Below are 24,224 nucleotides of genomic sequence, written 5' to 3'. Positions count from 1 at the left end.
TCCCAAGACGTTCCGATCAGACTCGGTATCTCGGTAATTCAAGACACTTCGACAGGTTAAAACAAGACCAGCAACACCGCCCGAATGTGCCGACAAATCCTGATAGGAGCTGCACATATCTCTTTCTCAGGGCACACTCAGATTGTCTAAACTTCCGGTAGGCCAGCCCAGAGTTGCCCCTGGTAGCCACCGGCGGCTGACAGTTTGGACCAACACTAGAGGAGCACTGGCCCGGGGGGGTTAAAATAATGATGACCCTTGAGTCTGCAGAACCCAAGGGAAAGAAAAGGCTAGGTGGCAAATGGTAAAACCAAGGTTGGGCATTGCTGGAAAAGCTTTAATCAAGGCGAACTATCAAGGGGTTCCCATTATAACCCAACCGCGTAAGGAACGCAAAATCCGGGAACATAACACCGATATGACGGAAACTAGGGCGGCAAGAGTGGAACAAAACACTAGGCGAGAGGCCGAGCCTTCCACCCTTTACCAAGTATATAGATGCATTAAGATAACAAGATAATATAATGATATCCCAACAAGTAAATAAATGTTCCAACAAGGAACGGCCTCCAATCTTCACCTGCAACTAGCAACGCTATAAGAGGGGCTGAGCAAAGCGGTAACATAGCCAATCAACGGTTTGCTAGGACATGGTGGGTTAGAGGTTTGACATGGCAATTTGGGAGGCTTGAAAGCAAGTGGTAGGCATCGTAGCAATGGCATAGCAAAAGAGCGAGCAAACTAGCATAGCAAAGATAGTAGTGATTTCGAGGGTATGATCATCTTGCCTGCACAGTTGTCAGAGTTGACTGGATCCTCGAAAGCAAACTCAACGGGCTCCTCGTTAGCGAACTCGTCTCCCGGCTCTACCCAAACAAGACAAACAAGCAACAAGGATACAATCAACCACGTGCAAGGATCAAGCAATATGATGCAATGATGATATGCTATGCGGGATGCAAACTGCAAGATATGACAGGAAATGCATGAACCTGGCCTCAACTTGGAAAACCAAGTGTGCCACTGGAAATATGAGATGAAATCGCTTGAAAACGATATAAAGAACGCCGGAATCGGAGTTACGGTTTGGAAATGGCAAGTGATTCAAAAATGACATCGGTCTACGATTTACAGCAAGTAGCCATCTAAATGCAATGGGATGAACATGCTACAGCACCCAAACATGACAAAAAATACTTGGCAGGGATGCCCACAAGATGCTTAACAAAAGTCTAGCACTGAGCTACGGCCAATTCATCCATTAACAGGTTCAAACAAGCATGGCAAAAATGCATATGACAAACAGATCTCAGACTTAGTGAAATTAACACTTGTCTGGAATTTCAGATCAGGTAGCCCTCTTCGGAGCAACAAAACTATATGCTACAGGACCTGAACATGGCAAAGTAAAGCATGGCATGGAGCTACTCAAAGAGCTTAACAAAACTCTCTTAGTGACCTTGAGCCAAAAGGGATCAGAAAATACAATTGCAAGCATGTGAACATAGCAAAAACATAATCAGTTTTCAGACTTGGTGAAAACTGACACATGCTGAAATATAACTCAAGTAGGCATGTTTACGAGCTCGATGCACTCACTACGGTGCAAGTCATGGCAAGACAAGCATACATCCATCAAGAAGGCACAAAATGCATGCTAGGCATGGCAAGAACAATAGCATAGCATGCACGGATCAACTAGAACATCACCGGCAAAATTGCAAACAAGTTGACAATCTGCCCAGATTCACGAAGTAGCAAAAGTAGAGCTCGATTGAATCAAGCTAGGTTGCTCCGTAATTGCAAACAAAGGCATGGATGGATAGAGCACTATAACATTAACAAAACATCCTTACTGATCATCCTCAAAAGAGGCACGGATCACTAGGAAACAACAAGAACATATGGCATCATGAGATAAACAGCTCCAGGACTTAGTGAAATTACTAAGTCCCTGAAAACAGAATTAGCAAGTGCACCATTTTGCAAGCTTGCACAAGTCACCACACACATCACAAAAATACATGGGTTGAACCTCTAGAAAGATGACAAAACCCTTAACAAAACACATGTAGAACTCATGGGCATAGCATGCACACAATAATCATGGCAAAAATGACAAAAACCTAAACGGAGTAGCAGATCTGACAATTAACTCAAGTAGCCCTCTTCTAACAGCATTTCGGGCATCAAGATGAGCTCAAATGAAAATGATGCAATGGAATGAAATGATGTACTCTCTGAGTTGAACATTTTGATATGCTATATGCATGAATCGGAGCTACGGATGCAAAGTTACAGCCTGACGAACATGGGCACTTGGATCTGCAATTTCGGGACTTAGACGAAAAAAACAACCTCCGGATTAGGGTTTACTGTTCATCGCGAGCCGGATCCAGATCAGGCGGCGCGCCGTTCGAGGTTGACCGGGGCAGCTCGCCGGAGCCGATGGTCGCGGTGGCCGGAGCTTGACGGGGAGACGGCAGTGCGGCGGCTGCGGAGGAGAACGGCGACGAGGTCAATGCGGCGCGGACCGGGTCGAGGCGGAGCGGAGCGGCGGCTGCCGGCGTCGAGTCGGAGCAGCGGAGCGGCGGGCACCGGTCGCCGGTCTGTGGGAAGAAGAGGCGGGCGGCGGCGCGGGGCTCTGGCCCGAGCGGTCGGCGGGGAGGGCCGGCCTCGGCCCTCGCGGGCCGGCGCGGGAGGCGGGGAAGTGGGCGCGGCGCGACAGGTGGCGGTGGTGATGTGTCCACTAGGAGGCGGACATGTCCGGTGGCGGCGGTGGAAAATTAGGGTTTCGGGGGGAGAGGAAGATCCGGATTTCGGGGGGGTGTTTAAATAGGCATAGAGGGAGCTAGGAGAGTCCAAATGAGGTGCGGTTTTCGGCCACGCGATCGTGATCAAACGCTCTAGATGATGGAGCAGAGTTAGGTGGGTTTTGGGCCAAATTGGAGGGGTGTTGAGCTGCAACACACACTAGGCCTTTTCGGTCCCTCGGTTAACCGTTGGAGTATCAAACGAAGTCCAAATGATACGAAACTTGACAGGCGGTCTACCGGTAGTAAACCAAGGCCTCTTGGCAAGTCTCGGTCCAATCCAGAAATGTTTAATCCCCACACACGAAAGAAAGCTAGAAATGACCACCGGAGGAGAACGAGGCGCCGGAATGCAAAACGGACAACGGGGAAAATGCTCGAATGCATGAGACGAACATGTATGCAAATGCAATGCACATGATGACATGATATGAGATGCAAGACAACGACAACAACACACGGAGACAAAGACCCGAACCCGAGAAATAAATATAACTTAACGTCGGAAGCGGCAAGAGTTGGAGTACAAATTGGGAAAGTTACATCCGGGGTGTTACAACACTCCACCACTACGAAAGGATCTCGTCCCGAGATCTAGGACTGAAAGAACGCCGGGTACTCAGAACGGAGGTGATCCTCGCGTTCCCAGGTAGCTTCACGGTCGGAATGATGTGACCACTTGACTTTGAGAAATTTGATTGACTTGTTGCGAGTCTTGCGTTCAGTCTCTTCAAGAATAGCAACTGGGTGCTCACGATAAGAGAGATCTTCTTGGAGCTCAATGTCCTCGAAGTTGACGGTGCGGTCAGGAGTCTTGAAGCACTTTCGAAGCTGAGAGACATGGAACACGTCATGAACATTTGCAAAGTTTGAAGGAAGCTCGAGTTGATAGGCGAGGTCGCCTCTCTTGCTGACAATCTTGAAAGGTCCCACGTATCTGGGGGCAAGCTTCCCTTTGATACCGAAGCGACGAGTACCTTTCATAGGAGAGACACGGAGGTAAACATGATCTCCGATCTCGAAAGACAAATCACGGTGCTTACTATCATAGTAGCTCTTCTGGCGGGATTGGGCTGCTTTGAGGTTATCACGAATGACTTTGCACATTTCTTCTGCCTCTGTGATTAAGTCATTACCCAAAAGCTGACGTTCACCGGTTTCAGACCAGTTGAGAGGGGTACGGCACTTCCTGCCATACAGAATTTCAAATGGGGCCTTGCCCGAACTTGCTTGAAAACTGTTGTTGTAGGATAATTCAGCATAAGGAAGACAATCCTCCCACTTCATGCCGAAGGAGATCACACAAGCCCTGAGCATATCTTCAAGAATCTGGTTGACACGCTCGACTTGACCGCTAGTTTGAGGATGGAAAGCTGTGCTGAAACGGATGTTGGTGCCCATGGCCTTCTGAAAAGAATCCCAAAACTTGGATGTAAAGATGCTGCCACGGTCTGAAGAGATCACTTGTGGAATACCGTGCAGAGAGACAATACGAGAGGTATAGAGTTCCGCCAATTGAGCTGTAGTGATCGACTCTTTAATAGGCAGAAAATGAGCCACTTTGGTGAGTTTGTCGATGACAACGAATATAGCATCATTGCCACGCTTGGACTTTGGAAACCCAGTCACGAAGTCCATTTCAATGTGGTCAAACTTCCATTCTGGAATGGCAAGAGGTTGGAGGAGACCAGCTGGCCTTTGGTGTTCTGCCTTCACTCTTCTACAGACATCACATTCATTCACGAATTGAGCGATCTCACGCTTCATTCAAGTCCACCAATAAGCTTGCTTTAGGTCCTGATACATCTTCGTGCTCCCAGGGTGGATGGAGAGGAGAGAATTGTGAGCCTCCTTCATGATCACTTTACGGAGGTCACCTTTGGGTACAACAATATGATCCTCGAAGAAGAGAGTGTCCTTGTCATCAAGGCGGTAGCACTTGTACTTGGACTGACTCTTGGCAATCCCAATCTTCACCTTTTTCACCATAGCATCAAGAAGCTGGGCTTGGCGAATCTGGTCTTCCAAGGTAGGAGAGACTAGAAGGTTGGCGAGGAAACCTTGAGGAACAATTTGCAGGTTAAGTTTGCGGAAAGCTTCACAAAGCTCGGGTTGATAAGGCTTGAGAATCAGACTGTTGCAGTAAGCTTTCCTGCTCAATGCGTCAGCAATCACATTGGCCTTGCCTGGAGTATACTCGATACTCGGATTATACTCTTGAATCATTTCGACCCATCGAGTTTGCCTCAGGTTGAGATTAGGCTGAGTAAAGATGTACTTGAGACTCTTGTGATCAGTGAAAATGTCCACTTTTCTTCCCAATAGAAGATGTCTCCAAGTCAAAAGAGCATGCACAACTGCCGCCCACTCGAGATCATGAGTGGGGTAGTTCTTCTCATTAGGCTTCAACTGGCGAGATGTATAAGCAACAACTTTCTTCTCTTGCATCAATATTGCGCCAAGACCTTGGAGAGAGGCATCACAAAAGACCTCGTACGGCTTGGATTCATCACGCAGAGTCAAAACTGGAGCAGTGATCAATTTCTCTTTCAAAGTGTTGAAAGCAATGTCACACTCCGGAGACCAAACATACTTGACGTGCTTCTGGAGAAGATTTGAGAGAGGCTTCGCGATCTTAGAAAAGTTTTCAACGAATCTTCGGCAATAGCTTGCGAGACCGAGGAAGCTACAGAGTTGCTTCACGTTCTGAGGAGGTTCCCAATTCACAATTGCAGACACCTTCTCAGGATTCACCGCAATGCCCTTGGCAGAGATGATATGACCAAGATAAAGAACCTCATCGAGCCAAAATTCACACTTGGAGAACTTGGCGTAGAACTGATGTTCCCTGAGCTTATCAAGAACCAAACGCAAGTGCTTGGCATGATCTTCCTTGTTCTTCGAGAAAACCAGAATGTCGTCGAGATAGACCAAAATGAAGTCATTGGTGTAGGTGTTGAAGATGAAGTTCATCATGCGAGAGAATGTCGAAGGAGCGTTGACGAGACCAAAAGACATGACAGTGTATTCATATGAACCAAAGCTTGTCCTGTAAGCCGTCTTGGGAATATCTTGCTCACGGATTCAAATCTGATGATAACCCATACGGAGATCAAGCTTGGAGAATACTTGGGCACCTTTGAGTTGTTCGAACAGCTCATTGATGTTGGGAAGTGGGTATTTGTTCTTGATGGTCTTCTTGTTCACTGGACGGTAATCAACACAAAGTCGGTCCGTTCCATCCTTCTTCTTCACAAAAAGAACACCCCAACCCCATGGAGAAGAACTAGGCCGGATGAGACCCATTTTCTCTTGAATATCGAGTTGCTTCTTCAGCTCCTTCAACTCTTCAGGTCCGAGCTTGTAAGGACGTTTGCAAACAGGTTCCGTACCAGGCTCAAGATCAATAATGACTTCAACTGGACGGTGCGGAGGCATTCCTGGAAGCTCTTCTGGAAAGACGTCTTGATATTCGCAAACGACTGGAATTTGCGAGATGGCATCGAGTTCACCCTTCTCATTGAGAGAAAACAGACGGATGGTATCATCACGAGCGGCAAAGACAATTACATCCTCAGACGAATGAGTCAATTCAATCTGCCTGGCAGCACAATCAAGCTGAGCCTTGTGCTTAGAAAGCCAATCCATTCCGAGAATAAGATCAATATCCGATTTACCAAGGATCATTGGGGAAGCCAGAAACTTGAAATCACCCATCGAGATAGAAATATCCGGAACTTCGTAGTTAGCAAGCAAGCATCTACCCGGAGAGACAACTGCTAATGGCTTATGCATAACTTGAGAAAACCACCCATGCTTAGATGCAAAAGGTCTCGAGATAAAACAATGCGATGCACCAGTGTCAAAAAGAACTTCTGCAGGAACATCGTTAACAGGAAGGTTACCCATGATGACATCTGAAGAATCCTCTGCCTGAGCTGCATTCACCATATTGACCTTGGCGTACTTGGGGTTATGCTTGACCACAACTATACTTGCCAATCTAACAGGAGGAGGAGGAGGAAGATGCCTCTGGTTGAAGCACTTGTTGGCGTAGTGGCCCTTCTGTTGGCACTTGTTGCACGTGACCTCTAAAAGCGGACGGTGGTACGGAGCACTCGATCTTGGAGCTTGAGACGAAGTCTTGTTCTGAAAGCCAGGGTTGGGTGGGTGGGAAGAACCACTACCACTTTTACTCTTCTGCTGATACGGCTAACGGAACGAAGGAGGAGGAAGCCAATACTTCTGCTGCTTGGCCACTTGAGTAGAGGAAGAAGGAGTAACATCTCTGACTCGCTTCTTGGAAGCATTACACCTCAACTGAGCAGCCTCTTGCTTCAGTGCCATGTTGTAGAACTCATCGTGTCTCAAGGGCTCGAAGAGAACAAGAGCTAGCTGAATTTCTTCTCTAAGACCACCCCTGAACTGGTATATCATGCTCTTCTCATCAGGGACGTCCTGCTTGGCAAAGCGGGCGAGCTTCTGGAACAACTTGTTGTAGTCATAGACAGACAAAGAGCCTTGCTTCAGATTGCGGAATTCCTCACGCTTGCTTTCAACCACGCTCTGGGGAATATGATGAGCCCTGAAATCTCGACAGAAATCGTCCCAAGTGATAACATGTCCACCTCTGGAGTCCTTGTACTGCTGGAACCATTCTGCAGCTTGATCTTTGAGTTGGAAGGAAGCGAACTTAACAAAGTCCTCAGGCCTGATGTTACTGCACTCGAAATGCTTGCACAGATCCACAAGCCAATCGTCAGCATCAGTTGCCTCAACACAATTGCTGAAAGTCTTTGGCCCGTTAGCAAGGAACTGGTTGAGTGTAGCAGAGTGATTCTAATTGCTGCCTTGATTCCCTTGGTTGCCTTGATTGCGCTCTTGGAGAATTTGCATGATCAACTGTGTGTTTGCATTGGTTGCGGCCATCATAGCTTGCCATGCCTCCGGAGGAGGTGGAGGTGGTGGCGGATCAGGATTCAGAGTCGTGCGCGTTGGAGGAGCCATCCTGAAGAGGTTGACCACCATTAGCACATTGACAGACAAATATTGAAGCTGAATCGAACGGAATGAAAATTGCAACATATAGTCTTTACATCCGAACAAAATGAACGAATGCATTCTTCTTGAAATGGTCACATATCCATAAATTGAGAAGCCACGTAGAATTAAGGTAGAGAAATAAATCAACAAGGTACGGATCAAGAACGAATAATCGGTAAGAAATCCCAATCTCAAACCAATATCCGTGGAAGAAGAACTAGAGCTACTAGAATTCCCACCTATGAAACTCCCGAACCTTTCCGGTTATGCAATCAGGTGTTGGGGATATAGGGGTAGCATAATATCTCACCCAAATCTAGCAAATCCTACATCCAGCTGTATCCATCCTTCAACACATAACCAAGAAACCTTCGGAAACCATCTACCTCAACCTTCGAAAAGCATCCGTTATACAAGTTATGGCGATACTCCCGAACTCCCGCCCCAGTACTGGGTGGCATCCAGGTTATCTCACCAACGAACTGCATAAAAGAGATTTTCGATGTCGGCGTACTAGACTCAGGTATTCCAGAACTGCAATGATAAAATTATGATGACAACACCTCGAAGCTCAACTCCCCGGGACACTTCCACTAAACCCCTGACAGGAGGCACCAAGACAATGTTCTCATCATAAAACCATCAAAACGATTCCAAGATACCTGCGTGATCCTGAAAAAAAAATTTAGTGAAATTTGAGAAGAGAAGAGTCAAAACTCTACGTCGGGATGCCTTACCAGAGCGATGAGGAGACTGGGAAGTAAAAAGAATTCCTAAACTCTCCGATATATAATTCCTAAATGACTCAAAACGTTTTTCTAGACACAACTCGGCCGCTAAAAACGATCAAGCAATGGGGCTCCTAAGGTCGGGGAAGGCTCTGATTACCAACTTGTAACACCCTCGATGCGACTATATCTCCCACGTGTCGAGGCACGACTTAGAGGCATAATTGCATTGAAGGCATATGTCGCAAGTTAGGTAATCTTCACAACATCCCATGTAATATAAATAATAAAGGGGAGATAACATAGTTGGCTTACACTCGCCACGTCAATCAAGTACATAAATAACATTACATCATCCAAACACTCATGGCCCGACTACGGCGCCAAAATAAAAGAGAACCCAACATGCGATAACGGTCCCAATCACCCCCAACTGGCCGCCACTACTGATCATCGGGAAAGGAAACATAGTAACGTTGAGAGTCTTCGTCGAACTCCCACTTAAGCTCAAACGTGTCTCCTGGAGCGGAATCATCAGTCCCTGCATCTGGTGTAATAGTAAACTGTGAGCCACAGGGACTCAGCAATCTCGCACCCTCGCGATCAAGACTATTTAAGCTTATAGGTATGGCAAGGTAAAAATATGTGGAGCTGCAGCAAGCGACTAGCAAGTATGGTGGCTAACTTATTCGCAAAAGAGAGCGAGAAGAGGAGGCAAAGCGCGTGCAAGAAACTAGAGAGCAACCTGCGCAAACATTACTCCAACACCGTGTCCACTTCCCGGACTCCGCCGAGAAGAGGCCATCACGGTAACACACTCAGTTGATTCATTTTAATTAAGTTAAGGTTCAAGTTATCTACAACCGGACATTAACAAATTCCCATCTGCCCATAACCGCGGGCACGGCTTTCGAAAGTTCAAATCCCTGCAGGGGAGTCCCAACTTAGCCCACGACAAGCTCTTACGGTCAACAAAGGCATATACCTCCTCCCAAGACGTTCCGATCAGACTCGGTATCTCGGTAATTCAAGACACTTCGACAGGTTAAAACAAGTCCAGCAACACCACCCGAATGTGCCGACAAATCCCGATAGGAGCTGCACATATCTCTTTCTCAGGGCACACTCAGATTGTCTAAACTTCCGGTAGGCCAGCCCAGAGTTGCCCCTGGTAGCCACCGGCGGCTGAAAGTTTGGACCAACACTCAAAGGAGCACTGGCCCGGGGGGGTTAAAATAATGATGACCCATGAGTCTGCAGAACCCAAGGGAAAAAAAGTCTAGGTGGCAAATGGTAAAACCAAGGTTGGGCATTGCTGGAAAAGCTTTAATCAAGGCGAACTATCAAGGGGTTCCCATTATAACCCAACCGCGTAAGGAACGCAAAATCCGGGAACATAACACCGATATGACGGAAACTAGGGTGGCAAGAGTGGGACAAAACACTAGGCGAGGGGCCGAGCCTTCCACCCTTTACCAAGTATATAGATGCATTAAGATAACAAGATAATATAATGATATCCCAACAAGTAAATAAAAGATGTTCCAACAAGGAACGGCCTCTCATTTTCACCTGCAACTAGCAACGCTATAAGAGGGGCTGAGCAGAGCTGTAACATAGCCAATCAACGGTTTGCTAGGACAAGGTGGGTTAGAGGTTTGACATGGCAATTTGGGAGGCTTGCAAGCAAGTGGTAGGCATTGTAGCAATGGCATAGCAAAAGAGTGAGCAAACTAGCGTAGCAAAGATAGTAGTGATTTCGAGGGTATGATCATCTTGCCTGCACAGTTGTCAGAGTTGACTGGATCCCCGAAAGCAAACTCAACGGGCTCCTCGTTAGCGAACTCGTCTCCCGGCTCTACCCAAACAAGACAAACAAGCAACAAGGATACAATCAACCACGTGCAAGGATCAAGCAATATGATGCAATGATGATATGCTATGCGGGATGCGATGCGGGATGCAAACTGCAAGATATGACAGGTAATGCATGAACCTGGTCTCAACTTGGAAAACCAAGTGTGCCACTGGAAAGATGAGATGAAATCGCTTGAAAACGATATAAAGAACGCCGGAATCGGAGTTACGGTTTGGAAATGGCAAGCGATTCAAAAATGACATCGGTCTGCGATTTACAGCAAGTAGCCATCTAAATGCAATGAGATGAACATGCTACAACCCCCAAACATGACAACAAAATACCTGTCAGAGATGCCCACAAGATGCTTAACAAAAGTCTAGCACTGAGCTACGGTCAATTCATCCATTAACAGGTTCAAACAAGCATGGCCAAAATGCATATGACAAACAGATTTCAGACTTAGTGAAATTAACACTTGTCTGGAATTACAGATCAGGTAGCCCTCTTCGGAGCAACAAAACTATATGCTACAGGACCTGAACATGGCAAAGTAAAGCATGGAATGGAGCTACTCAAAGAACTTAACAAAAGTCTCTTAGTGACCTTAACAAAAATACATGGGTTGCACCTCTGGAAAGATGACAAAACCCTTAACAAAACACATGTAGAACTCATGGGCATAGCATGCACACAATAATCATGGCAAAAATGACAAAAACCTAAACGGAGTAGCAGATCTGACAATTAACTCAAGTAGACCTCTTCTAACAGCATTTCGGGCATCAAGATGAGCTCAAATGAAAATGATGCAATGGAATGAAATGATGTACTCTCTGAGATGAACATTTTGATATGCTATATGCATGAATCGGAGCTACGGATGCAAAGTTACAGCCTGACGAACATGGGCACTTGGATCTGCAATTTCGGGAATTGGATGAAAAAAACAACCTCCGAATTAGGGTTTACTGTTCACCGCGAGCCGGATCCAGATCAGGCGGCACGCCGTTCGAGGTTGACTGGGGCAGCTCGCCGGAGCCGATGGCCGCGGTGGCTGGAGCTTGACGGGGAGGCGGCGGCACGGCGGCTGCGGAGGAGAACGGCGACGAGGTCGATGCGGCGTTGGGCGGCGCGGACCGGGTCGAGGCGGAGCGGAGCGGCGGCTGCCGACGTCGAGTCGGAGCGGCGGAGCGGCGGGCGCCGGTCGCCGGACCGCGGGAAGAAGAGGTGGGCGGCGGCGCGGGGCTCTGGCCCGAGCGGTCGGCGGGGAGGGCCGGCGCGGGAGGCGGGGAAGTGGGCGCGGCGCGACAGGTGGCGGCAGCGATGTGTCCGCTAGAAGGCGGACATGTCCGGCGGCGGTGGTGGAAAATTAGGGTTTCGGGGGGAGAGGAAGATCCGGATTTCGGGGGGTGTTTAAATAGGCATAGAGGGAGCTAGGAGAGTCCAAATGAGGTGCGGTTTTCGGCCATGCGATGGTGATAAAATGCTCTAGATGATGGATCAGAGTTAGGTGGGTTTTGGGCCAAATTGGAGGGGTGTTGAGCTGCAACACACACTAGGCCTTTTCGGTCCCTCGGTTAACCGTTGGAGTATCAAACGAAGTCCAAATGATACGAAACTTGACAGGCGGTCTACCGGTAGTAAACCAAGGCCGCTTGGAAAGTCTCGGTCCAATCCGGAAATGTTTAATCCCCACACACGAAAGAAAGCTAGAAATGACCACCGGAGGAGAACGAAGCGCCGGAATGCAAAACGGACAACGGGGAAAATGCTCGAATGCATGAGACAAACACGTATGCAAATGCAATGCACATGATGACATGATATGAGATGCAAGACAACGACAACAACACACGGAGACAAAGACCCGAACCCGAGAAATAAATATAACTTAACGCCGGAAGCGGCAAGAGTTGGAGTACAAATTGGGAAAGTTACATCCGGGGTGTTACAGTGCACAACTTCTTTGGATGAGGCAAACTTTAAAGTATTACGGTGTCATTTGTGACAAAGTGCCTCTTTGGTGTGACAATGAAAGTGCCATCAAGATTTCTCTCAACCCGGTCCAACACTTCAAGACGAAGCATATTGAGATTCGGTATCACTTCATCCGAGATCACATTAGGCGAGGGGAGATCGAGCTCAACTATGTCAACACTCATGATAACCTTGCATATATCTTCACGAAGCCCTTGGATGAAGCAAGATTTCGCGAGTTAAGGCATGAGCTAAATATCATTGATTCGAGTAATGTTGCGTGAACCTTTCACACTCCACCATACTGAACTTGATGTCTTGTTTAGATGTAGGCATGGACGTAGGGGGAGTGTGGTTCTCTCAATGAACCTTCCCTCCCCCATTATGCATAAACTAATCAAACTCTTTCACTCTAGCCATTTTTTGATGGTTCTTGTGCTTCAAAGATGAGTTTTGGTCATGGGCCCAAGGTTAAAATCTTCGTGGCGCCATACCTCCAGACTCAAACATAGGTGGCCTCGGCCACCGCCCTCTCTTGGAGAAGTGGGTGTTCTTTGTCTTCTTTGTGTTGGTTTTGCGTGTGTGTTCTCTCTTGTTTTCTAGTCATTTTGTCTTATTGTGCTAAGCCGTTTTGTCCAGTCTTTTACGGCTGAGCGGTACTACCACTGGGTGCGCGGTACTACCGCTGATGAACGTCAAGCGGTACTACCGCCCACCCCAGCGGTACTACTGCTACGGGGCGGGCGCTGGGGGTTATGTTGGGGTCAGGGGAGTTGCTCTTCTCCCCCATACCCATTCGCCCCACTCGCTTGTCTTCCTCGTCGCTCCAGCGACGTCTCGCCGCAGGAGGGCTTCGGCCGGCCGCCGTCTTTGTGCCCTCCCTCTCCAGTTCCTCCGATGGAGTCGATCCCCACCGTGTCCTTGATGACCCACAAGTATAGGGGATCTATCGTAGTCCTTTCTATAAGTAAGAGTGTCGAACCCAACAAGGAGCAGAAGGAAATGATAAGCGGTTTCCAGCAAGGTATTCTCTGCAAGTACTGAAATAAGTGGTAACAGATAGTTTTGTGATAGGATAATTTGTAACGAGCAACAAGTAACAAAAGTAAATAAAGTGCAGCAAGGTGGCCTAATCCTTTTTGTAGAAAAGGACAAGCCTGGACAAACTCTTATATAGAGAAAAGCGCTCCCGAGGACACATGGGAATATCGTCAAGCTAGTTTTCATCATGTTCATATGATTCACGTTCAGTACTTTGATAATTTGGTATGTGGGTGGACCGGTGCTTGGGTACTGTCCTTACTTGGACAAGCATCCCACTTATGATTAACCTCTATTGCAAGCATCCACAGCTACAACAAAAGTATTAAGGTAAACCTAACCATAGCATGAAACATGTGGATCCAAATCAACCCCTTATGAAGCAACGCATAAACTAGGGTTTAAGCTTCTGTCACTCTAGCAACCCATCATCTACTTATTACTTCCCAATGCCTTCCTCTAGGCCCAAATAATGGCGACCATTGCTAGCGGATCTGAGGGCAAGATCGCTGATGAGGAGGAGTGGATTCAGCAGCACTGTCCGTGGACCGACTCAGACACCGAGTAGTTTTCGACCGATGACGGCGGTGCAAACGATCCCGCTGGGATATGATGTTCAAGGTCCTCAGTTGGCTATCACCTGGAGCCGTAGCATCGCTCTTTGCCTTTTTGGTGTCTTGATGCCAAAGGGGGAGAGAGTTTAGGGATTTGTGTCGTTGTCGAGTTGCGAGCGTGTGTTTGTGTGGCGTGGTTGTCTTGCCTGTCTTTCTCGCAATATCTTTTCTCGTGTTTGAACCTTTCTTGTGTTGGTTTGGTTGTGCTCGTGAGACTTTTCTATCATATGGTGTAAGACATATGCACTCTATCGCATCTTATTGAGCTTATGTTACCTTGTGCTAGTTCTGATGTGCTGTTATCTAATATCTTGCTTAGTGTTAGCCTTATTTGTTGCAAGATATGCATTGTCTATAAAATATAGGGGGAGTGTTGATCCTAGTATGTGTGCCGTGTAGTCCAAAGCACTTTTCTAGATAGCACACATCTAGGGGAGCCCGTCTATATTTTAGAGATGTGGGGTTTGCTTATGTCATATATTTCCCCCTTTGTGCAAATCCCGTATTGTCATCAATCCACCAAAAACGGGGAGATTGTAAGGGCATATTTATCCCTAAGGTGTTTTGGTGATTGATGACAATGCTTTTGCGGACTAATCGTGTGCTTTGAGCATTTAAGAGATTCATCCTTTGGCACGAGACGATTCTTTCCCCTCGGAGTTTTTATTCAAGACAGTGTAGCTCTTTCGTTTCTGGTTTGGTGGACTTGTCTCGTAGGAGTCACCGTACTATCAAGAGGGGGTCCGCTTTGGTAAGGCTAGGGTGGAATCAACATGTACACTTCCTTTTCGCACCCTCTGAGCCTTCCCGCGTCGATGGAGGTCTATTTCCCTACTTTATGAGCTTGTTTTGGTCCGAGCGGTAGTACCGCGGTGCCCAATGGTAGTACCGCTTGTGGGTCCTCAGCCGTAGTACCGCTGCGGTACTAGGCTCCTACCGCGTCGACTCGAGGGGGTCGCCTCTAGTGTCGGATTGTGCGGCACTAAGCAGCGGCAGTAGAAGCGGTAGTACCGCTCGAGAGCGGTAGTACCGCCCTACCACCGCGGCAGTACCACACTGGGTTTGTTTCCTGCTCATACACCAGCCCTCCCAGACTGCACGGCAGTATCGCGAGGGGGAGCAGTAGTACCGCTGGTCCCAGTGGTAGTACCATTGCCCCCTGCGGTAGTACCGCCCTCTGCGGGACTGTTTTAGGGGGTAACGATTGGATTGTTCCCCCCTCTATAAAAGGGGGTCCTCTTCTTCATCGTTGACTCACCTCTTCCCCCAAAAGCTCCATTAATGCTCCAAGCTCCATTTTCGCCCGATCTCTCTCCCTAGCTAATCAAACTTGTTGATTTGCTCGGGATTGGTTGAGAAGGCCTCGATCTACACTTCCACCAAGAGAAATTTGATTCCCCCACTAATCCCTAGCGGATCTTGTTACTCTTGGGTGTTTGAGCACCCTAGACGGTTGAGGTCACCGTGGAGCCATATTCCATTGTGGTGAAGCTTTGTGGTGTTGTTGGGAGCCTCCGATTAAGTTGTGGAGATTGCCCCAACCTTGTTTCTAAAGGTCCGGTCGCCGCCTCCAAGGGCTCCAATAGTGGAATCACGGCATCTCGCTTTGTGTGAGAGCGTGAGGAGAATACGGTGGCCCTAGTGGCTTCTTGGGGAGCATTGTGCCTCCACACCGCTCCAACGGAGACGTACTTCCCCTCAAAAGGAAGGAACTTCGGTAAACATCCTCGTCTTCATCGGCTCCACTCTTGGTTATCCCGTACCTTCACTTGAGCAAGCTTATTTGTATTATTTCCATTGCTTGCTTGTGTGCTTGTTGTTGTTGCATCATATAGGTTGCTCACCTAGTTGCACATCTAGACAACCTACTTTGATGCGAAGTTTAATTTGGCAAAGAAAAGCTAAAAATTGTTAGTTGCCTATTCACCCTCCCCCCCCCTCTAGTCAACTATATCGATCCTTTCACTTGGGAGCAAAGTAGTCCCTCTGCATTAGCTTTTCTTCGAACACCCTATCCTGTTTGATCACTCTTCTCCCTTTGATTGAGCCCTTGAAGTTGAGAATATGCTCCATTTGCCGGTCCATTTTCTCGTGCATGCCCATGAGCATGATCATGTCCACTTCTACGTCTGAATCCGAGGAATCGAAGAACTCACCTTGAATCATTTGATCAAGCTCCGTCGGTCCATACTCCGCGTCCGATGAAGCATCCAAATCTATCGTTTTCCCTAATAAAATCACAAAAATTTTGTTCAAACAATGTGTCGAACACATCAGGCACAAGGCAGGGCCATAGAGTTGCCGGACGTATCGCGGTGGCGTCCGAGCCGGCGACGACATCCCCCGTAGCGAGGACGGGAGAGAGGACTGCTATACCAGAGCTGGTGGCACAGAGACTATATGAGATCTTCCTCCATGGGTTATATGAGATCTTCCTCTTGATACAAGCCCATGAAAAACACCTAACCCACATAGAACCACCACACACATAGATCACGGGTTAGTACACAAAAATGTAATGGACAATGCTTACCATACCGTGAGATCACTTGATCCCACTCGGTATATCTTCTATGTTTTGTGTTTTTTCTGAAATATGCATGGAAGCGTATCATTGCATTGATAGGTAGAGTTCGTTACAGGGTTAGAGGATCGCCAACACGTGCGCTAGTAAGGCATGTCGGGGATCCGCATGAGAAGAAGAGGAGCGGGTTACTCAACCCAGAAAGCAAAATCTATGTTAGATCTAGTATGGCTTGAATCCCCTTGGCGTCGGCCTTGGCCCAGGCGCGCACTCATCCTAGATGGCTAAGAGAAAGTCATCAATGGAGGGTTACCGATGATCGAAGATGATGACATTGCGATGCTTTATGTGTTGACCAACTTGAATCGACTCTTTGTACTTAGTCCTGATCAGCCTTGAATCATATCTTCTCTCTTCATAAAGATGATGTCTTGAAGGTAAACATGAATGTTCACACAATCTTCTTTTCAAGACATGCTTGCAATAGGCTCAACTCTCACATGACCAATCTTTGGATAACTCCTTGATTAGCACCTTGGTCGACACATAATCTTCTTCTAATAACCTTGAAACCATGAAAGGCGTAATTGGGAGGATAGTCAAAGGTGTAGCTTTACTGATCAAGATGAAACCATCAAACATCTCTTTCTAGATTGCCCGCTGGCCAAACTATTATGGCGTTCAGTTCATATAGCCTTTAATATCACCCCTCCAAATAGTATTCACACATTATTTGGGATGTGGCTAAATGGAGTAGAGACAAATATTGCGAGACATATTCGGATAGGAGTATGTGCATTACTTTGGGCTATATAAAACTATGGAAATGATATGGTTTTTAACAGACAAACTCGTATAAATTTGTTGCGGGTTATCTACAGGGGCACTGCTTGGATCTGTACGTGGTCATTACTCACCCATGTAGAAGCCAGGGAGCTTTTGGTTACTGGGTCTACCCGATGGGAGATGGTAGTTCGGCATATCTACAACCGGTTTGGATGGGGTCCAATAATAAGATAGGTGTTTAGTCATTAGTCCTGTTTTCGCCGGTTGTGACATCTTTTACTTGGTTTTACTTTTCAGCTTTAACGAGCTTGTTCTGAATCGTAGACTTTTTGGATACTTTGTTTAATAAAGGGGTTGCATGCATTATTCTGATGCAGAGGTCGGGGGTAATCCTCGTTTTCTAACTTGAAACCAATAAATGGTCTTCAAATAAAGCCTATGGACAAACCATTCAATTGTAAATCAAGGCAACCATTAGTCCATAAAGATTGTCATCAATTACGAAAACCAAACAAGGGGCACCATGCTCTTTCAGAGACCAAAAAAGGTTGCGGTGAACTAATCACATCCTATATTACTTGTGGCTTGTGTTGTCCGAAAGGGGCGATGTTGCTTGTGGCTAAAACCCTACTTGTCCAGCAAAAAGAAAATGCCCTCTAGTCCCTCCCTTTCGGTGCACTTACTTGAATTATCCGAAATCTCTGATTTTGATGTCAAATGAACGAGAGAAGTGGTGAAACGTCCGGACCGGTACATGGCATCCCCCCCATCCCTCCCCCCCCCCCCCCCCCCCCCATCTACATGTTCCGTCGCCCAAACCCTCCCATCTCCACAGAGTCGATGTTGCCCAAACCTACTCCTCCCAACCTGTACCAAGGCCCCCGTACTCTAGAGGCTGGTACGACATCACCCCAACCTGTACCAAGGCCCCCGTACCTCCCAGCTCGTAGGGGCGGATTGAGCGCGCGCCTCGCCGCCTTCCCCTGACGGCGTGGATTGAGACGAGCTCGAGCTGTCCACCAACAACGAGGGGCGCCACAAGAATCCATTCATTGCTTGCATGGACTTGTTTTCAAAATGGAAAATGGGGAACAGTTTTGGATTCAAATTTCAAATTGACAGAAGTCACACACACACACACACACACACACACACACACACACACACACACACACACACACAGCCTGGTCAGAAAGGAGGGAAAAGACCGGGCACGCAAAGTCGCAGACAGGTCTACAGTCTCCAGAGTCAATGAGCACCTCTACGCCCCTGCAGGCTGCAGCGTACAGGCTACGCTCCAACGGACCGCACCAAGCTCGAGGCCGCCGCCGCCGCCATGCCCCTCCGGCGCCTCCTAGGCCTCTCCGGCCGCCTCCGCCGCCCCCTCTCCACCGTCGCCTCCTCGCACCCACCGTGCCACCGCACCCTCTCGACCGCCGCCTCCTCGGACCCACCGTGCCCCGCCCTCTCCACCGACGCCGCCTCCTCGAACCCGCCGCGGCGCCGCACCCTCTCCACCGCCGCCTCCACGCTCCCGCCGTGGGTCATCATCGACAGCACGTCGCCCGTCGACGAATCGTCGTCGGCGCCGGGCGCGCGTCTCCGCCCCGTCGACCCTCCGCGCGTCTCCAGCATCTCCGTCCCGGCGCACCTCATCAACGCCAGGGAGCGCCCCGCCGCCGGCAGCAACGTCGTCCAAGTCCTCGGCGGCCGCGTTGACGCCGCCAGCGCCGACGGCCACCTCCTCCTCACCCACTACGACACCCTCGGGCCCGAGGGTGCCCGCGACTCCTGGAACCTGACCGCCGACGTGGAGGCCGAGCGCTGCATCCGCAACCCCGTCACCGGCCAGCTGCTCCGCCTCCCGTACCTCGACGGGTCCAGGAAGAGGCCGGAGTACCGCCACATGGGCCTCCTCACCAAAGCCGGCGACGGGGACGCGCCTCACCGGTTCGCCGTCGCCGAAATCGTGCACCAGCGTGACCGCGTCGTCATCGACCGGTTCCTCCCGGAGACTGGCAGGTGGGAGCTGGTGCTCGGCCTGCCGTGCCACCCGCCGCTCAAGTGGGAGATGGAGATGAACCAGGAGACGGTGGCCTTCCGCGACCGCCTCTTGTGGGTCGACCTCACCCGCGGCGCCATCTCCGTCGACCCTTTCAGCCACCGCCCGGAGTTCCGCTTCGTCGAGCTGCCGGAGGGCAGCAGCCTCGCCGACTTCAGACAAGCCCCCACCGCGACCTTCTTCATGAGGGAGATGGGCAAGTACCGGCGCATCGGCGTCAGCGACGGGAGGCTGCGCTACATCGAGGCTTCTCTTCACGCCCCGTTCCTGCTCAGCTCCTTCGTGCTTGACGACGAGGGCAGGAGCTGGACGCTGGAGCGCCAGGTGGAGCTCGGGCGGGTGTTGGAGGATGGCGGCCACCCGTGCGAAGAGGGGAAGAGGCCGCCGCAGATCGCCGTCATCAACCCGCTCAACGCCGATACCATCTACATCACCGTCGGCGAGCAGAAGCACATCGTCGCCGTGGACATTTACCAAGGCAAGGTGATCGCGAGCTCTCCGCTTCAACACGGATACCGTTCGCTTGTACCATGTGTGCTTCCACCCGCGCTTGGATCAAGCCGGATCCCTACCTACGGCAGGTAATCCATCACTTCCTTGTTCTGATCGATTGAGGCTTGTGCATTTCAGATACAGTACAAAATTTGTATGCGAGTGCTGATTTGTTGGTAGGATTGGTGCTATTGATCTGCTTACACCGTCTTACTGTAGATTGGCAGTTCTCTGTTTGGTAGTGGCGTTCACTCAAGCAAGTGCACATCATCTTTCTTTCTGTCATTTGTGCTTGCTCCTCTTCTTATTTTCGCAGATCGTTTTCGATTCTAGATTATCACAATGGCACATTCTCTTCTTTTAGGGTTAAATAATGTATGTTTTTTTTTGACTGAAGGAGCTCAAAGCTCCCAATTTCATTGCCTGAAATTGATAAACAGTTAAATAATGTATATGCGCCCATGAACTATGTTCATTCATAGAACGACATAGCTATGCATGTTATTTCAATCATGTATTTCAAAAGGACTGTGATATTTGGCACACGTGTGCCATATAAGCAAAACTGCCACACCTCTACTTTTTTCATTTTAAAGTACCACACGATTCCTCGTCCTTTGACCTCGCCTCCTCCCAAACGACCCTGTAGGCTCGCCCGAGAAATCCGCTTCTCCCGCACATCTCGGGCACCCACCCCTGAGAAAACTGTCACTTCTTCACGTCTACCATATGATTTCTCCTCAGGACAAAGTTACCATGGTATTTGTATGCAAGTTATCAGGCCTATATTGCATAACTTACCGTGCTATTTACATAGAATGTATCAGGTATCTATGCTTCAAAAACTACATCCCTTCAAAGTTACCACTGTGTTTTGTACACAAGTTATAAGGTCTTCGATGTGTAAAATACCGTGGTACTTACACATAAGTTATCAGGGTATATGTACATCAACCTCCCCCCGGTCAAAGTTATCATGAGGGATTGTACATGAGTTACCGGGTCTACAGTTCGTATATTATCATGGTACTTGCACCTAAAAACCTTGGTGTGTTTCGCTAGCTTTTTCCATAGGTTAAAAATTACCACGAAGTTTTTGCGTAACTTATCACGCCTATAGCACGTGTGCCCTCATGACACTAAATATTATGTGACTTTCTTGTGGCACGCCATGCGTTCTGTTCATCCAAGAGGCCCACGCGCGAGGCGAGTGTATGTTTTTAATAACTTAGTTTCCTTTGATAAAAAAGTTATCATCATGTTTATATTGCAAGTTATCGGTTATGCGGTGCTTATATTATCATGTTATTTACACAAAAAATATTGAGGATGTTTTGAACAACTTTTTTCCGGGACAAAAAGTTATCATGGTGATTCTAGGTAACCTATCAAGCCTGTAATGCTTAAAATATCATGCTATTTACACAAAATTTATCAGGGGTATGTTTTAGCAAATCCCCCTCCCCTCACGGGTCAAAAACTTATCATGGTGTTTAGTTATCGCAGTGCATATGTTTTCATGCTATTTACACATAAAAATGCCAGGGGAGGGAGGTATACTACCGTGCTATTTACATAGAAGATGCCGGAGTATCTTTTCAAAAAAAGATCCCTACGGTCAAAGTTACCATGGTGTTTCTACCTCAGTTATCAGATGTGCGCTGCGTATATTACCATCTATTTACACATAAATTATCGAGTATCTTTTCACATTTGTCTTCCTCAATGGTTAAAGTTACCATGATGTTTGTATCTAAATTATCAGGTCTATGGCGTGAATGTTATCGTGCTATTTACAGAAATTACCGGGGCGGGTTCAACAAATTTATTCCCAATGATCAAAGTTACCACGAACATGTCAAAAACAGTATTTCCCTTAGCTTGCTCAACAATGAGTGTCATCGGTGAGGTGGTTAGCTCCCTTTGTTGATTACCTGCAGAACAGAGATCAAATCCTAGTCCAAGCATTATTTTTGTTGAAAATCGGGAAGGCGCATGGGCCATAATTGACGATTACGAAAATTAGGAAGGCACGAGCGGGTGTGCCCGATAAAATCGGGGAGGGCGTGCGGGAAAGGAAAGAAATCGGGGGAGGTCGTGCGGGAAAGGAAGGAGATCGGGAGGCATGCGGGAAAGGAAAGAAATCAAGAGGACGTGCAGGGAAGGAAGGAGATCAGGGGGGAACTGACGGCGCTAGATGCGTGTGGCAGTTTCGCAATCTGCCACACGGTTGCCAAATACATTTTTCGATTTCAAAATGTACAGTGTTCTACAACAACATTATATATTCATGAATCCATCTCTCAATAATCTTGTTCAGGAAGGTACCTGAAAGGTTGTTGTTTTTACATATATAAGCACTCCTGTGCAATTATTTAGTTAACTGACCACCCAAGTTTTGTCCTCTGAATAAATTTAATCCCCTGGCGGGTCACAGGCTATGTGCTATCTGTGATGAACTCTTCATGTTCTGTTGTAGTATGTTTCAGTTCTGTTCCCTTCCCTGTCACAATTGTTATCAGCAATTCACACTGTACGTAAACCATGGAGCTGTGATGTTTTTCTGATTGGATTTTTTCTTTAGTAAGGAAGGGCATCTGAAGTAAAACAATTAATCCCACTTTGACAAAAGTCGCAAATCATGTTAATGTTATGATAGTGTTAGCAATTTTGTGTTGCAGTACCAGTATGTTGCATGGTCTGGACATATGCTACCGGTATTGTTTCTGATTGCCCAAACCGAATGCAGAGTTGCAAGTTAAACTTAGGCTGATGTTTTCTCCCATTGTAGGAACCCTCTCCATGACTTCAAAATGGTCACTGGGCCATCATCAACGCCATTTTAGCTAGAATTCTTCTGAGAAAGTACTCAAGGTATATCTTGTCAGAGTAGATTTTGATGTAGTTTTTTTCCTGTTTTACTATATCATGATGTAGCTTTTCTGTTTGAAAAATATCATAGTCTTCAAGAGCATGCTAAAATGAAAACAATAATCCTATTACCAATGAATATTTACTCTTTGGTGTTGGTAGTGCAGAAGAGTGCTAGGAAAACCTCGGTCTCGGGTTGAACGGCAGGCGTGTAGTCAAAAGTGACTAGACCTTATATGGGCTACGCCACTAAGGGCCAGTTCTTTTCGGCGATTCTCCCAGAATCACCCCCCTCCCCAGCTTCTCCCAGAATCGCCACTCCATATTTTTTTTACAATCCTATCTAGTTAAGGTCTAATTAGCTAGGATTGTAAAAAATATATGGAGTAGTGATTCTGGGAGAAGCTGGGGAGGAGGGTGATTCTGGTAGAATCGCCCAAAAGAACTGGCCCTAAATGGCATTACCATGATGATGGTCCTGCCCCGCCCCCACCCGTAAACCGCGTATTTTGCAGTACAGTAGAGGAAGGGAGCGCCGAGCGACGCCCTTTGCATAGGTGCCATACCTCTGGAAGACGGTGCCGATTTATTTGCATCTGAAACACTTGAACTACAATTCTTAGCCTACTTATCCTTGGCTCATCACGTTCATGGTTCCCGTGGTACTTCTGTTAGTCCCCAAAGGAGCAATAGTGCAATATAGAGAGGACAAAGAATACATGAGAAGATGCAAACACACGACTCAAGTACAATAGCTTTACATTGTTCTAGTACATCCATTAGAAGTATAAAAGAAAAGGCATTTTCCATTTCTTGGGCCTGCAGCTGGTGTTTTTAAGCCATTTGTTCCAAGAGATCCATTTGCGGTGTACATATTGCTCGGGCAATTGATCGATTCACCGCTAGCTTTACATAAACATCTCTTGATTGATTCTGTGTGTTCTCACTGAATGACTGAGGATTAAAGTTTGTCACTGATGATATCTTCTTGCTGATACTTATGTAGGTACCTACCGTTTTTGCTAAGCCAGGAGCTGAAGACAGGAAGAAGAGGCAACACTGAGACGCGCATTCAGTTATCCATGGGAGGAGCCTAAATTCAGTCATTATCTTGCCAATGCAACTTGGTTATTCTTATAACATATTTACAACTTGGTGATGCAACTGTCTATATAGGCTATATATATTTACAACTTGGTGATGCAACTTGGTGATGCAACTTAGTGGTAGTGGTGCTATCTTCTTCAGTTATCCCTGGACACTTGACATGTCAAGGCTGTAGGAAGAAGCTAAGCTAGAACATCAGTTAACAGCAACGCTTTTGGAACGCGTCGATGTTCTTGTTTCGATCCTTCGGAGCAAGGTCGCTTCTAGCTCTACTGCTGAAACCTGTATTTATAGCCCGCGCCATT

General features: G+C 47.6%; 1 protein-coding gene across 1 annotated transcript; it reads left to right on the top strand.

Moving 5' to 3' along the window:
• Nucleotides 1-18,647: 18,647 nt before the first annotated feature.
• On the top strand, nucleotides 18,648-24,212 carry LOC123106484 (uncharacterized). The gene is made up of 3 exons (XM_044528634.1): nucleotides 18,648-20,030; nucleotides 22,733-22,815; nucleotides 23,819-24,212. Exons 1-2 carry the CDS (start codon nucleotides 18,724-18,726, stop codon nucleotides 22,785-22,787), a joined length of 1,362 nt encoding a protein of 453 aa, XP_044384569.1. The 5' UTR covers nucleotides 18,648-18,723; the 3' UTR covers nucleotides 22,788-22,815; nucleotides 23,819-24,212.
• The last annotated feature ends 12 nt before the right edge of the window (nucleotides 24,213-24,224 follow it).

Source organism: Triticum aestivum, chromosome 5A, assembly GCF_018294505.1.
Source record: "Triticum aestivum cultivar Chinese Spring chromosome 5A, IWGSC CS RefSeq v2.1, whole genome shotgun sequence".
Taxonomy (NCBI): domain Eukaryota; kingdom Viridiplantae; phylum Streptophyta; class Magnoliopsida; order Poales; family Poaceae; genus Triticum; species Triticum aestivum.
Note: the sequence above shows the minus strand (reverse complement) of the source record. Positions and strands in the feature narration are given on the sequence as shown.

What these genes read in the sequence shown, in the direction of transcription:
- LOC123106484 (XM_044528634.1), top strand. Translation starts at nt 18,724, where the DNA reads ATGCCCCTCCGGCGCCTCCTAGGCCTCTCCGGCCGCCTCCGCCGCCCC. An exon ending in CGGATCCCTACCTACGGCAG is followed by an intron (nt 20,031 to 22,732) that starts GTAATCCATCAC and finishes CTCCCATTGTAG; the next exon opens with GAACCCTCTCCATGACTTCA.